The sequence below is a fragment of the Miniopterus natalensis genome, chromosome 15 (genome assembly GCF_054644295.1).
Source record: "Miniopterus natalensis isolate mMinNat1 chromosome 15, mMinNat1.hap1, whole genome shotgun sequence".
NCBI classification, from domain to species: Eukaryota; Metazoa; Chordata; class Mammalia; order Chiroptera; family Miniopteridae; genus Miniopterus; species Miniopterus natalensis.
This window is the reverse complement of record NC_142095.1, coordinates 13,476,125-13,489,931: the sequence shown is the minus strand read 5'-3', so window position 1 is coordinate 13,489,931 and position 13,807 is coordinate 13,476,125. Positions and strand designations below refer to the sequence as shown.

The 13,807-nt window shown below is 42.2% G+C and overlaps 1 protein-coding gene across 4 annotated transcripts in view; it reads left to right on the top strand.

Moving 5' to 3' along the window:
* Positions 1 to 13,242, top strand: part of LOC107526375 (uncharacterized) — a 126,417-nt gene extending 113,175 nt beyond the window's left edge. For 2 of the 4 annotated variants that reach the window (XR_015715697.1, XR_001602157.2), the window contains exons 2-3: positions 12,163 to 12,371; positions 12,514 to 12,586. Coding sequence is in view for 1 of the 4 variants with exons in the window: in XM_087824906.1 (XP_087681032.1) it covers positions 12,514 to 12,603 (90 nt within the window). In the remaining 3 variants the exon portion in view is untranslated. Of the gene's footprint in view, positions 1 to 11,497; positions 12,050 to 12,162; positions 12,372 to 12,513; positions 12,647 to 12,752 lie in introns of those variants that run through there. The other 2 variants (XR_001602156.2, XM_087824906.1) reach the window with 2 other exon arrangements.
* The last annotated feature ends 565 nt before the right edge of the window (positions 13,243 to 13,807 follow it).

The following is a 13,807-nucleotide window of genomic DNA, read 5'->3' as shown; positions in this document are numbered from 1 at the left end:
TAACCTAGCGTTTCCCTTTCCCTGTTTTATTGCCGACATAATATAGTATTCCTTGAACCAATTTTACTTATATTCTTATTTGTTAGGTGAATACATGATGAATGAACATACATACGTGTAAAGATATTTCCATATTCTAGTTGGAATGCCCCTTCCAGTCACTGAAATTTTCACCTATTGCTCAACTTTAAGGAAATTTTCTTTTTCTCAAAGGAGCTTTTTCTTAGTCAGTTGGTATCTTCTTCCTCCACACTTCCATAGATTTTTGTATTTTGTTTGGGTAACTATTCTAATCTGCTTCGCAGTAAAGGTATTTAGTGTTAGTGATCACACATCAAGTAGTCTTGTTCAACTTAAAATTAGTCAGTGGTCTTTATGCTTTCTTTTTATTCCACAAAGCAGAGCATAGGGCATATAAAAGTCTGATAGCATCAGGGTGGCCGGCTAATTTATAGTTCAAACTGGGCACTTTTGAGAGTGAAGGGAGTGGTGTTAGCATGATGCTGTGACAGCAGGCACAAGCCAGGACCCTTCCGGGTAAACCAGATGCGTGGACCCCCTAGGACACATGGACGATAATTCTGATTTCAGTAAGATTCAGACATGAATGAGAGTTGTGTTCAGGTCTGTTTTCTGATCCCTAAGAATAAAATAAACTTTAGTGGGAAGGTGTGAATAAATAAGTTCTTAGTATTCCTTCTGGGGCTAAATATTTAAAGACAAGAGAATAAAACATGCCAGGCAAATTATTGGATGGCTCGAGCTCCAATTCTTTCAGGTGCTGATAAAAGTAAGATATGTGGTTTCTGTTGTACAGGCTTATCCTGTGTACTGGTTGCATTTGGAAAATAATTGTTTATAGCGTAGCATCATGGTTGTGCACATATCTGTCTTCATTACTGAACTGTGAACTGCTGCAAGGAAGAAAATTCTTCACTTACGTTTGTATCTCCTATGATCCCTTTTGTGAACATGGTCAAACACTGTGCGCTATGAAATTTTGTGGAGTCTTGGAAGACTTTTTCTAATTCGACCTTTGCTTAATGGGGGCTCTTTTATAAAATTCTTGACTGGTAGAACTCTCTGCTTATGAGGAATTTATTTTCAAAAGGTACCATCCCATTTTGAATTGCCATATTTACAGAAAATATCCCTTTAACTAAAGTGAAAAATACGTCTTGTCATAACTGACTTGATTTGACACACGGCTGGAACACTCACCATCTGCAGGGCATTGCGAGTCCACTCGCCAGCCCTCATTTGACCTTCTGGATCTCCCCGGAATAAGTCTAATCCCCTTCCTTTCAAATAGTTGAAGTCTCCTATCATGGTCTCCCGAGTAATGTCTTATCAAGCTTTGGCTTTACCTGGTTTTTAAATCCTTTCTCATATGATTTACTTCCAGACTAATTGCTGTTCTAGTCATCTTTGAAAGCATTCCACTTTGAAAGTATCTCTTAAAAAGGAATACTCAGTTTGGAGCAAAATGCAGAGGATAGCAGGTTATTTCCAAGGCCGCCATACAGTCATGCAATTTTGCTTTGCAGCGCCTGATAGAGGTGGCATGGGGAAGCTAAATTCTAGCCTGCATGCCACCCACCAAGATCCATGCCCTGGCTCAGGTCTGTGTCTTCACAGAGAAAGGGCTTCTATTTTTTATTTTTTATTTTTATTAGCACAAAGTCATGGAATGGGCTTGCCAACACCTCCCTGACCCCTCCTCACCTTGCCCACCTCCTAGACTCTATGCCTTTATAGTAGAGCCTAAGATTTCCTATGCTCTTTTGGCAAGCATATTATTCGTGCATTCTTTTGACCTTGTGGCTGGCAAAAGTCTTATTTAGATGAGCTTCTGTTAAGCCAGATTTCTCCTGTTGTACCTGACATTGATATATGTCATTGAAATGATAAAAGCTTTCTGCAACTCATACAGATTTTCTTCCACATTGACCCGGAGTCATTAATCAACGCTTTTGGAATATTTTTTCCACCAGCTGTTAAGCCATCTCACTCTTAGTCATTGCTCCATGTTCTCTAGAAGGATGTCTTGAAACAGTAAAATCTCCTGCTGAGCTTGTTATTTCATGTCCATGGTACTTCCCTGAATCAACCAGGTTGGCCAACCCTATCCAGGTAAACGAATATTAATTCTTGGTAATCATTTCTTCTATTGACGCAGCCACAGTTTATGTAGTAAGCACATTAGAATTTAATTAAGGCTTGATATCAGTCTCACCAGTTTCTGGAGCCTGTTTTTTTTCCTCACTGCTTATCCTCTCATTTTGAAAAGCAAGATATTCATTTCTCTCTGGATACCTGGCATCTCTCCTTTCTCTTTTAATCTTCAGGGGGAATCTGCAAAGATATCCACCCAATTACTCATTTTGTCCACCTATACCTCTTAACTCCTTTTCTAGATCATTACAGAAACCAAAGAAGAAAGTTCTTGAGCTTAAAAGAAGACCTAGAAGAAAAAGGCACTTAGGGTTCTTTATATTTTTCTAAAAACATCTGTGGTTCTTTCTCTGCTCAAGCCTTTCAATGTGTGCACCCCTCACATTGCACAACTTGTTTTTCTGGCTTTGTACTCACCCTTTGAAAATATAAGCTCATCAGAGAGCTCTCTGTGCAGCCACTGGGTTAGTGTGGTCATTTGAAAATCCATTCCTGTTATATTCATTTGGATCTTTATGAGGGTATTATCAGAATTTCCCTTTTTAATTATCTCTTGCCTTGTTTCAGCCATTTTTCTTTGTAATTTCCCAAGCCATGTTGGCATGGTCCTATTTGCTTTGGTCTGATGAGCTAAGAACTTCTGGCTTCCCAGCATCGTTAGTCTACTGGACATGGTGTCACTAGATACTGGACTGTTTTCCTCGGTTTTATAACCTATATTTGTTCCTCACCTCAAAAGCCCTTGGGCTGTATTATGGGACAGACATTTCACTGTCCCTCCACAGTTTAATGATGTAGGCAGTGTTTGCTGAATGCCCACATGTCTGTCTGAGTCAGTATTGCCTATTTTATTATAAACTCCTAGGAAAAAACAAATGTCAAAGTATTTAATATAGTGCAGCCCCCTTAGGCACTTAAATACTGTGTGTGTTTCTGCATGCGGTATGTGTGCATAAAGAAAATATTTTATTCACATGTTTCTAAAGGGAAAGATCTGAAATAGCTTGGTATTTAAATAATTCCAAGTCCTTTTAAAATAGTGTAGAGTCTGCGAGCTGTATGTAGTTGAGCTAATCAGGGCAGCAGCTATGGAAAGTTGTGGAATAAACCTTAGAGTAATACACAGAGTGGCTCCTTAATATCATTGTAAAACTCTTCTCCGAATTAGGAATCAATGATAAGAGGGTTCACAAAATTTGCCATGTCTGTAGGCTGCCTGTTTCATCCCTTGTGAAGAGAAACCAGGAAACTTGGAAAGGGAAAGAGGGCGTATTCTGTGCTAAGCTATCTACCAGGCAGGAGTGATGCATTTTTCTGTTAGTTACATTGTTAGATAAAGTGAAAACTTAAATATGAAGAAAGGCCACATGGAGTTTAGGTGCTCATAATGCTGGATAAATGATTTTGAGCAAAGAGCTCAACCCAAAGCGCGTGTGCGTGCACACGCACACACACACACACATCTGAGAAACAGCATAGCATGAAGCCTAATCAAATTTGTATTTATGATCATGCTTAGAGTAGGTGATAACTGACAACAGGACTAGGTTTGTAAGCATGGCACCTAATTGTATGTAGGTATTTGAATTTCTTTTGTTCTTGCTCTGTGTATTGTTTGACTATATATAAAAAAAGGTGATTGTTTTAATAAACAGGTATATTTTATTTTAAAAAATTTACCTAAGTAGAATCACTGTGCTATTTAGAATATGTTTTAGCCCATGAAACCAACCACTGTTAAGTCACTGCAGCTCAACTTGCAACTATCTGAATTGTACACAGTGTTTAGGAAGAAATAAATAGCCTCATTTTGTAAAGTCATGCCTATAAAGTGACAGTAAACGTTGTTATAATTAGCTCTTACGTTCTCATTAGGAACATATACACTTGCCAAAGAATCTTTATCTTGAAATCTGTGGCCTAAGCTTTCTATTGTCTGAGCTCAGGGGACAGAACTTCCATCTCCCAGGAACCTGGATTCTTCATTGAGTTCCTCTCTGCTTTGCCTGCAAAAAATGGATATATTCTTTGTCTCTTGCCAGATTTCCAAGGGGATATGAAGAATGAAGTCTTTAAAACTCTACAGAACATATATAAATAATCACTTTAATTGAATACCCTCCTTGGGCAGACAAATAGGCCCTGTGATTTGACAGGTTCCTTTTCGTCTCCATTACCTATGGTGGAAATGCATAAATCCCACTCTAACCAGCTCATATGTTAATATCTCCAACAGGACCCTGATAGATCTGCCAGCCTAGATGGATGTGATGCCCAACCAGCTTCATATTCCAGTTGTGTACCAAGCTAGAAGGGCAAGGCAGATCCAACTGGGGCTTTTCACTTTGTCAAGCATAGTAATGAATCCATTTGCACTTTCTCCTGTAAGAGCACTCAGAAGAATCTTAAAAGGTTGAAATGTTTTAAAATGATGGTCAGATATGAATTCGGGCCGTAATTCAATTTAACAAGTTATTATAAGGATGCCTACTAAGTACAGGCCATTCTACTAGGTGTTTACTAGGGGAAATGTTTCCAAATGCCAACAATAATACTTGGTCCCTTTTCTCAAGGGTAAAATGTTATCAAGGGGTTAAATGAATACATACTTAATACTAGTAACAACAAATTATGGTGAGGCAGAGCATATTAGGAAGGAGAGATTAACCCTGTCTGTTGGAACAAGGGGCAAGTAGGTAGAGAACATGATTTGAGGCAAGACTTGAGGACTTTAAAATGTATAATTATTATTATTTCTGCAGTTTTAAAGCTAAGGACCTACCTAGATAAAAATAAAAATGGCAACTCAAGGTTACCATCTGTTGAACGAATAGGCCTTAATGGATCGGGTCAGTGCCTGACCCCCATTAATATTTATAAAGTCTTTAAACAAATAAGAAATATGGGAAATGTGAGAAAACAAGCAGAGGGAGGCAACTCTGAAAGAAGGGCCAAGACTCTCTATGGGTCTTCCAAGATCCTGGTTAGATGGGGACACTGTGCGTGCTTAGCATAGACTTTCTGAGTAGATGGATCTCAACATGGTGGTCATGAATGTGAATGTGAACTTGAGAGAGAAGGGAAGATTTTAGATCATTAGGTTCTAATAGGAGACAGGATGTGACGAATAGGTGAGAGTAGAGGAAATGGAGTGCACACAAATGAGAAAAAGCAGGCGATGATCCAATTATAACAAATCGGGCTCTATTTTCAGGTCTACGTTGAAAGGGAACTTCATGTTTTGAGAACTATCAGTTTTGTTGATTCTTTACAATACCGTCTCTTGCCTGGAATCCCAAACACTTTATGCACTTTGGCTTTCATAGACGATAATGCTGGATTCCTGAGTGTTTTACCTTGACAGTGTTGATACACATAAGCCCTGTTTACCCAAACAGTGGCTTGGGATTGTCTTGTTTGTCTATTAAGTAGAATAACATTCTTTTCATGCAGACATCAAACTTACTACTGTTTGTGATCATGATGAGGCTGTTGGTTTCAGGACTGTCATAAGAAAAGAGAATAAAATTCTTATTTTATATAATGAATCAGAGTGCAGGTCACTTTGTACAGTAAGAATTTATGTTAAAGAAAACTAGTTGATTCTTTGGGTTCTATTGAAAAGTAGAAGCTATCCTTTGGATTTTATGTAATAGAGAAAATCTGTTAGTTTGTCCCTATATCCCTTCTCCTTTATCAATAGGTAAAGACAGCCATATCAACTTCATCAGTCATCAACAGCAACAACAAAAATAACAGCAGCCTATTGGTTTATTTTGAATATGTTGGTGAACCTAATACAGAGAAAGGGCAATTTGTGAACCAAGAGCTGAGTAGAAACTAGAGCTTCATGGAAAAGTTTACTGGTCAGATGTCAGGAAGCCTGTTTCTTGACTCTGGCTTTGCTACCCACTAGCAGAGCCCTGACTACACTGCCTTTTCTCTGGATCTCTGTGTCCACATTGGTAAAATTAGGATTTAAAAATGCGGTTCTTGGTTACAAATAATAAAAATAACAACAAACACTTAGCACTTACTCTATGTCGGGCACTGTGCTAAGCCCCTTGCTTGTATTATTTCACTGGGTTCGAAGGACAGCTCCCTTGAGGTAAAATTACTATCTCAAATTTTCAGTTGAGGGCATAGAGACATAAAGTGCATTTGCTGTAACATACCAGGCATTGCACTGAGTGCTCTTCATGTATTTAGTTCATTTTAATGTAATTCTCCTAAGAGCCTTGCAATCTAGCTCCATTTTAGACAGAAGGAAATGGGCTCCATTTGCCCTCCTTCTCCCTGTAAGAGCATCACAGATCCAGGACAAATATACAAGTCTCCCGACTCCAAGACTACATCCTATTTATACTGAAACCATTAGAATTGGACTTTTTCCTATCTATGATTTTTATCTGCAGAAGAAGCCTAGGAATTTGGCAACTTACAAGCCAAATCTTGCCCATGGATATGTCTTATTTGCATGTACGGTAACTTAAAAAGTTTGTAGTTGCCAACATTTTAGTGTTAAGATGCTTCCCTCAAATCATCAAGATTTCTGGCTTCTCTTGAAAAAACATAAAGATACAATATCCCCAGGCTCTCATCTCTCCATGGCAAGTGACCACAGGAACTGAATCGTGTGCTCTGTCATTTCACTCAGTGCCCACACAGCCCTCTTCATTTGTCTGTGTTACCTCTAGGGCCTTTGTGTTCAAACGAGTTTGTGACTTCTGGATTCAATTAAAAATTTCGACATTTCCAACATCAAGGAATTTAAGGTGTGCTGCGTAGCACAGCCAGTTGGTTGTTCTGTTTGGCTTCCTCCATGTGAAGTCAATGGGAATGAAAGGCCTAGTGGTGTGGTTTCTCTTTTTCAGGGTTTTCACTGACAGAGCATTTCTCTAGTGTAAGTGACATTTCAAAATCAGGGAGGCGAGCGGAGTCATAATTGGTCCTGTCACCATTTGGGTTTATTGCTGGCACCTCATGTATTTGCCCTGGTTGAGTAATCTGTTTGCATCTGGGTAGACCACACACAGACAAATGTGAACTCTGTTTATATTCATATCCTGCCTGGGAACTTGGTTCCTCTGGGTCACAGCTTTGGAACGATTGATAGATTGGAAATTTACTGGTATAGACTTGGATGCAAAAACTTCCTTGAACCCACCTTGGGGGCTGTCCTGAATAACCTACGGCTACAGCTAAGGGGACTCTAGAACAATTGCATAAGTGTCATGTCTGAATACAAGATATTCAATGGAATCAAGACATTTAGTACAGTGGGACCTTGAGCAGTGCAGGGGTTAGGGGTCCCCACCCTCAGCACAGTTGAAAGTCTGCATATAACTTTTGACTCTCCCAAAACTTAACTACTAATAGCCTACTGTTAACTACAAGCCTTACAGAAAACCTAGGTAATTGGTTAACGTATATTTTGTATGTTATATGTATTATATACTATATTCTTACAATAAAGTAAGATAAAAAAAGAAAATGTTATTAAGAAAATCATAAGGAAAATACATTTATGGTACTGTAAGTATTTTTGAAGAAATCTGCATACAGGTGGATCCACGCAGTTCAAGCCCATGGTGTTCAAGGGTCATCTGTATTCCCATCATATAGATACATCCACTGAAACCCAGAATTGTCTAAAGTTATATTAGCTAGGTAATTCCCATTATATATCACCTGTACCTCTCAGTACTGAGCAGAGTTCCCTGTTATTTTCTCCGTGCCTCTCCCAGGCAAATCAAGAAGCTCCGCTGTCAGAATTCCTGAAGACAGACAGATTCACCCCCCAACCCCATTTCATGTGAGCAGAAGTCTGCACAGGGCCAAGAGGAATGGGATTCAGTTCAGGGGACTGGAAACTCCTAGGTCTTCTCTGCGCCAGTCTTGGACCAACCACAGAGGATGCCAGGGCCTCTTTCCCCATGGTGATGATCTGGCAGAATCTTTGCAGGATCAACGTCAATAATATCTCCTGCTTAACCTCACTTCCACCATTGGGTTTCAGGCAAAAGTGGAGAAGGAATCGATGAGAAAATACCCTCTAGGAGGGTAAGCCCTCTAGGAGGACCCTCATTGGCACCACCTCCATGAGGGCCACGTCTCTGGGTCCCACCCTTGGGAGCCCGGGAGAGAGCGGGTTCAAGTTTGACAGCGTGCAGGATGCCTGCTATTGCAGTGAGCATCACTATCTTATTAGAAATTACAGCCACCAGAACTCCATCTCCAGCACGCTGCTTGGCATTATGAGACTTACAAAAGGAACACGCGTAAGAAACAGTTACAGCTTTCACAGAGTCTATATTCCGGCTGCTGAAGTCAAGCACGTGTATAAAAAATATTCAAATAGGAGCTTATAGGCTTCGTCGAAGCGCTATCCATCAGCGTTGCGAAAACACTGCGCGCGATAAATGACCCCTTGGCCACTCCTGATTTATAACACCCAGGGACTGTCGAGGATGACAGCGACTTTGGGAGGAAGAAAAGAATTGCTGTGAGACTAGGTGGGGAGATGTTAGACTGCCTTCGGGGTGGAGACTAGGCAGAATTAGAATCGACTTCAAGTAAGCCAACCTTTAATATTTAGCTGCTTTAGACATTAATAAGACTACCAAGGGGCCACGTCTAATATAACTTGCTGCAGGTTAAATCGCCAATGATCTGTTCAGTGCAAACGTGAGCAGAATCTGGGACAATATAGAATATTTTTAGCGTGAACTCTTACGAAGGTGTCTTCCCTCTGTGTCGGTAACATGTAAAGTCATTTTCATGCTGCAAGGGCACCCTGCGTGCAAAGAACCCAGAGAGTAAATAACCCCAATGGAATGTGTCTCCTATTTTTCTTTTGCCACGGTTCTTTCAGTAGCCTGTAGCTTTGAAAGTGACTTAATTAAGCATTCCGTTGGCATTGTATTTCTCATATGTGAGAAGACATCTAGCAGTGAATTTCTCCCATAAAGAATGCGCAGCATACTTTGGAATTGACCAGATTATCTAGAACTTCCCTCTAAGACTCTGTTGTTCTGGCTGTCCACTGCTTTGTCTATTTTCAATGTATTTATGTATTCATTGATTATTTGTTTCCAAAGTGAATTTATCTGGCTGTCAGATGAAGTGTTTCTATGTGGCTGGGGGCAGAAGTTAGAGGAAGATCGTGAGAGATGCTGAGTGTGTCTTCATATTTGGTGCTTAGAGGTCTCTGGTCTTCCTTGTGCGTCCCTTTCAAGCCCTTCTTAATTCTGGCTTCTTTCTGGCTGTATGTCAGCTGTATATTATTCCGTTTGCAGTTCATTTCTGGATGAATTACCCGTTGCTCTATCTGCTTGTCATTGTTGTGGCTTCTTCAAGTTCCCATGTGACAGGAAAAAACAAAACACAAAAAAAACAACAAACCAGTCTGAGCTTTGTTAAGGGCTGGACTTTCTATTCAAATTAGAATTATTTTTAGAAAACTGTTATAGAATTCAAGTTTTCTTGAACAAAAGGATTTACGTGAAGCCATATGTTGGTGTGATTTGCTTAGATAAAGCCTTAGAAATGTTCTTTTAGAATCCCATAACTGGTAGGCGGCTACGTGTTGTGGGCAGGCCTGCCCTGCACACCTGGAGCCTGGCAGAGCCACTGTGAGGTGTCGACGCATGAGTTCCCAGTGGCCATTCGCTCTGGAGGCACTTGGGTTCCCCAGGAAGGGCCAAAAGTTTGTTACAGTGAACTCTGTTAGCAGCCGAGTTGGGGAAGTAAGTGATCTGTTTAATCACCACCTTACCTGGATTGTCAGTTGTGAAAGGCTTAGAAAATAATGCAACAATACTCAGTTCTGAAATCACGCAGAGCATCCTTTTACCTTTCTTTGATTCAGAAGGTCGTTTAGAATCTTTGTATCCTGGGGGAGGAGTTAATAAATATTCCAGGTCTAGAATGTCTGAAAAGCCAGCCTTTATTCTACTTACGAAGGAAAATAGGCAAGTGGAAAGGGCATAAGGTCTCCCGGGCCCTGGAGAGAGATGAGAGCCCAAAGCAAAGGTGGGCGTGTTGCAGAGATACGAACACTCACCACTGTCTGCCTCTGCTAATAGCCCTCAAAGCCATGAGGGGTATAAGGGGTCAAGGTAGGGCCGCCTCTTTCCCAGTTTTGGCCCCTCACCTATTAGCACCCAGTTCTGTGATGTACTTTGAAGTGCTTAATAAATGAGATGGCTCCTGATTTTCAGCAAAGGCCCGGGATTTTTCAGAAAGATCTCTCAGAGATGGACCTGATGTTGATCCATCCAGCTCATCTAGCTCAGTTTGCCTCTTACTGGATTCTCACCCCAAAACAGGCTCAGGGACACACAGCTGATAGTGCATTATCCCCCATCCTGTTGGTCTGGAGGTGCTCAGCCCATGCCATGTGACTCTGCTGTCCTAACTTGGTGCCCTGTCTCAGTACCAGCTTCCACTCGGGGCTTCCAGGCTCATCCTTCAAAGGGTTGAAAAGAGCATCACCATTTCCTTATATAAGGCGCTTTCTTACTTTTGACAAGTCCATGGACAGACAGACCTGACCTCTATGGCCTCTTGTCTGTCGTGGAGAATTATAGAAGGAGGTGATGCCCTCCCGGCCTTTAAACATCTTACCAGCTTACAGGATAGATGCAGCACAAAGCAAAACACACGAGTACTCAGATGTCGGCCAGACATGTATCATTCGTTATTTATAAATCCAATTAACGTGGCCTGGGAATACATATTTATATATACACATATCCATATGTACATAAAATTGAAGCATTTTCTGAAAAGACTGAAGTGACTAGAGCTGAGAAAAGGTGGTTTCCTAGTGTCTAAGTTGTTGTTCACAAGGAATGACCCTGAGACAAGGATTTGAAAGCAAGTAGTTTATTTGAAAAGTATTGGAAACTAGCCCAACAACAGAGAGCTAGTGCAGGGTGAGAGCGGGGATTCTAACCCCGGCCCTATTCCAAATCCAGTTCACTGCAACTTGATGTCTATCAATAGGGAAGATAGCACTTTTGCACATTGAAATAGAAGGTAGGAATAAAAAATATAGATGCACTGCCCTAGGAGTTAAGAGGACAGAGGGATTACTCCTAGCTGAGAGGGTCGTGACAGTCTCCTTTGAAGAGGTAGCCTTGGAAAGAGAGCTTGAATGTGGTTGGAATGTGGGCAGGTGCGATGGGGGCAAGAAGATTCCAGGCAGAAGTGAGGAGCACAAGCAAAGACTCCGGCAGGGTGCAGATACTGTGAACTATTTGCAGTGACCTGCAAGGAGCCAAGGAGGGGGATCTGCCTGTTACCAGTGCATGGTCATAGTCAAAGACAGGCTCACTCTTAGTTTTATTATTGCTCTTAAATTCTTGGCAGATAATGTGCCCTCTGTATTATGTTTGTCCAGAAGAGACCACTCCCACCAGCCCCCACCCTTTGTTCCGCCACTGCTTTGTTAGGATACGTGCTCTTGAATGCCTTTTTCTCTCTGCCTCCTCTCCTGGTAGCCCTCCAAGTTCCTCTGATTCTCAGCCTGCGTTCTTCACTGGTGGGCTACCCACCCTGCGTTCTGGGGGAGGCAGGTTCTGTGAAGGACAAAGGGGTAGCCCTGGGTTTCCGTGAGTTTGGGGACAGGAGGGTCACAAGTGGAGCCAGGTGTCATGCTCCTTTGCTGGAGCTCTTCTGCCCCTAGGCAGCCTGACTGGAATAGACACTTTCTTCAGGATCCAAAGGATGCTCTAGAGTCAACAAGCAATGCTAGATTGACCTAAAGGGCATGGAACGTGGGCCTGGAGGAATCTTCTTAGAGCTTTGTCACTTGGTGAGAAGCTGAGAGTATGAAGTTGAAGATTGAACTCACTGAGGAGAAGACCAGGTGGTTGTTGATGTCCCTCCTTCCCCAGCCCCTTGCCCACCCCTTGTCCATTGCCCCAGGGCAAAGGAAGAAGGACCTCCTGCTAATTTCCAACTGCATTTTGCTCTCTGTAGTATTTCAGTGACAAGATCCACTGAGGGAAGTTGAGGCGAGGCTGGCTGAGGTTCTCAAGGAGCTGTTTTGAGTTCAGGTGCCCACATGGCAATGGAATGATGCCTCCTGACCTTTCAGACCTTTGAGACCTCTGGGCGGTCTTAGAAATCACCTGAAGCCTCCCATCGAGGATCCGACCACCTGGGGGACTTCCAGGGAAAGGTGGCAGGTAGAGTATCCTTTCTAACTTTTATTCCCTCTTGTCCTCCCTCCGCTCTTTCTATGTGTCTCTTGCTCTTTTGTGTCTCTTTCTCCTCAAGATTCCATAGACCAGTGCCACAGGGGTATTTATTTTACGTTCTTGTCAACAGAGATATCATGGACTGAAAGGTGATGGCTACCCCAAGGAGCTCACTGCAAGGTCTCAAAGAGTCCAAGCCTCCAGCTGCTCCAACATATAAGGCCACCGTTCTGGAGAGGAGGAAGGAAGCCATCCTGGAGGAGGTGAGGAAACATCGCTCTTCCCTCTGCCCTTGACTCCATCGACCTTTAGCTGTCGGATGGTTTGGGCCCAGGACTGATGGGCTTTCTCCTATGTGTCCTTTCACAGGCTCTGATTGTTTTGGCCAGAGGACAGACCGCCTTCTAGGTGTCCTGGGGAACTGCTGAAGGACAGTGAGGAAGATGCTGCTGGTCCCCAGGACGGAAACCCAGCAGCAGGAACCAAGAGGCACCTCGCGTGGGACTCAAGCCCAGCATCCCCTCAGATGAAGCTCCCTGAGCTGTGGTTCTCCATGGGACTGTTTTCGCTTTGCCTTTATCTGCATAATGCACGGTGCTGGGTTTCGATGGGCTGGCTTTCTACTTTTTCTTTTTTTTCCCCTCCCTGTCTTTTCTTTTTGTTCTCTTCGCCCTGGGAACTGTAAGAAGAGAATTGCTTTAGAAAGTATAGTTCTGTTGCTGACATAAGCCTTGTTTATGAACAAATTCTGTCACTGGGGATTTTGTGCATTGCAGTCCCGGGTTCCCTAGTAAATGGGGCTGCGTGGTTTGATTTGTGTAGTACTGATCCTTAGATTAAAAATACATTTTTCTTTCTCGCTTTCTTTTTTTTTTTTTTAAGTTTGGATTCAGGTAATGTCCTGAATCACATTTGCTTAGCTACTGAAGCGATCTCAGTGTGGTATCGCTTGGATTTGAAATATAATCAAACATATATTATACCAGGGGTGCCTGCACACTACTTGATATATATGTTGCGCTACAAAGAAACACAAACCTAATAGGTTGAAATTTAATTCCTGTCTGATCCTGCAGCTAGAACGGGGGAGAAATTGTACACATCAGAAATGGCTCCAAATACCCTGACTGTAAGCTAAGCAACAGTAAGTGGATTATTTCAAAATACCCTTCTCTGAGGCAAAGCAGGAACTGGAGATCAGCGGACCTCGTCCCCAGTCCCCAGTGTTGCTCAGGCCTGTCTGTGGATCTGCCCGTTTTGGAGGAGCTAGAGAATAAGGCATGCTTCTCTGTTTATGGAAATTGTGGCCTTTCCGACCTGCGTTCTGTAACTGTGCCTGCCTTGCAATAAAACGCCTTAAGTTGACTCAGCAACAAGGTCTCTGTCCGTTTCCTGCAACACTGTGTCCTTCCTCAGTGGCTTTG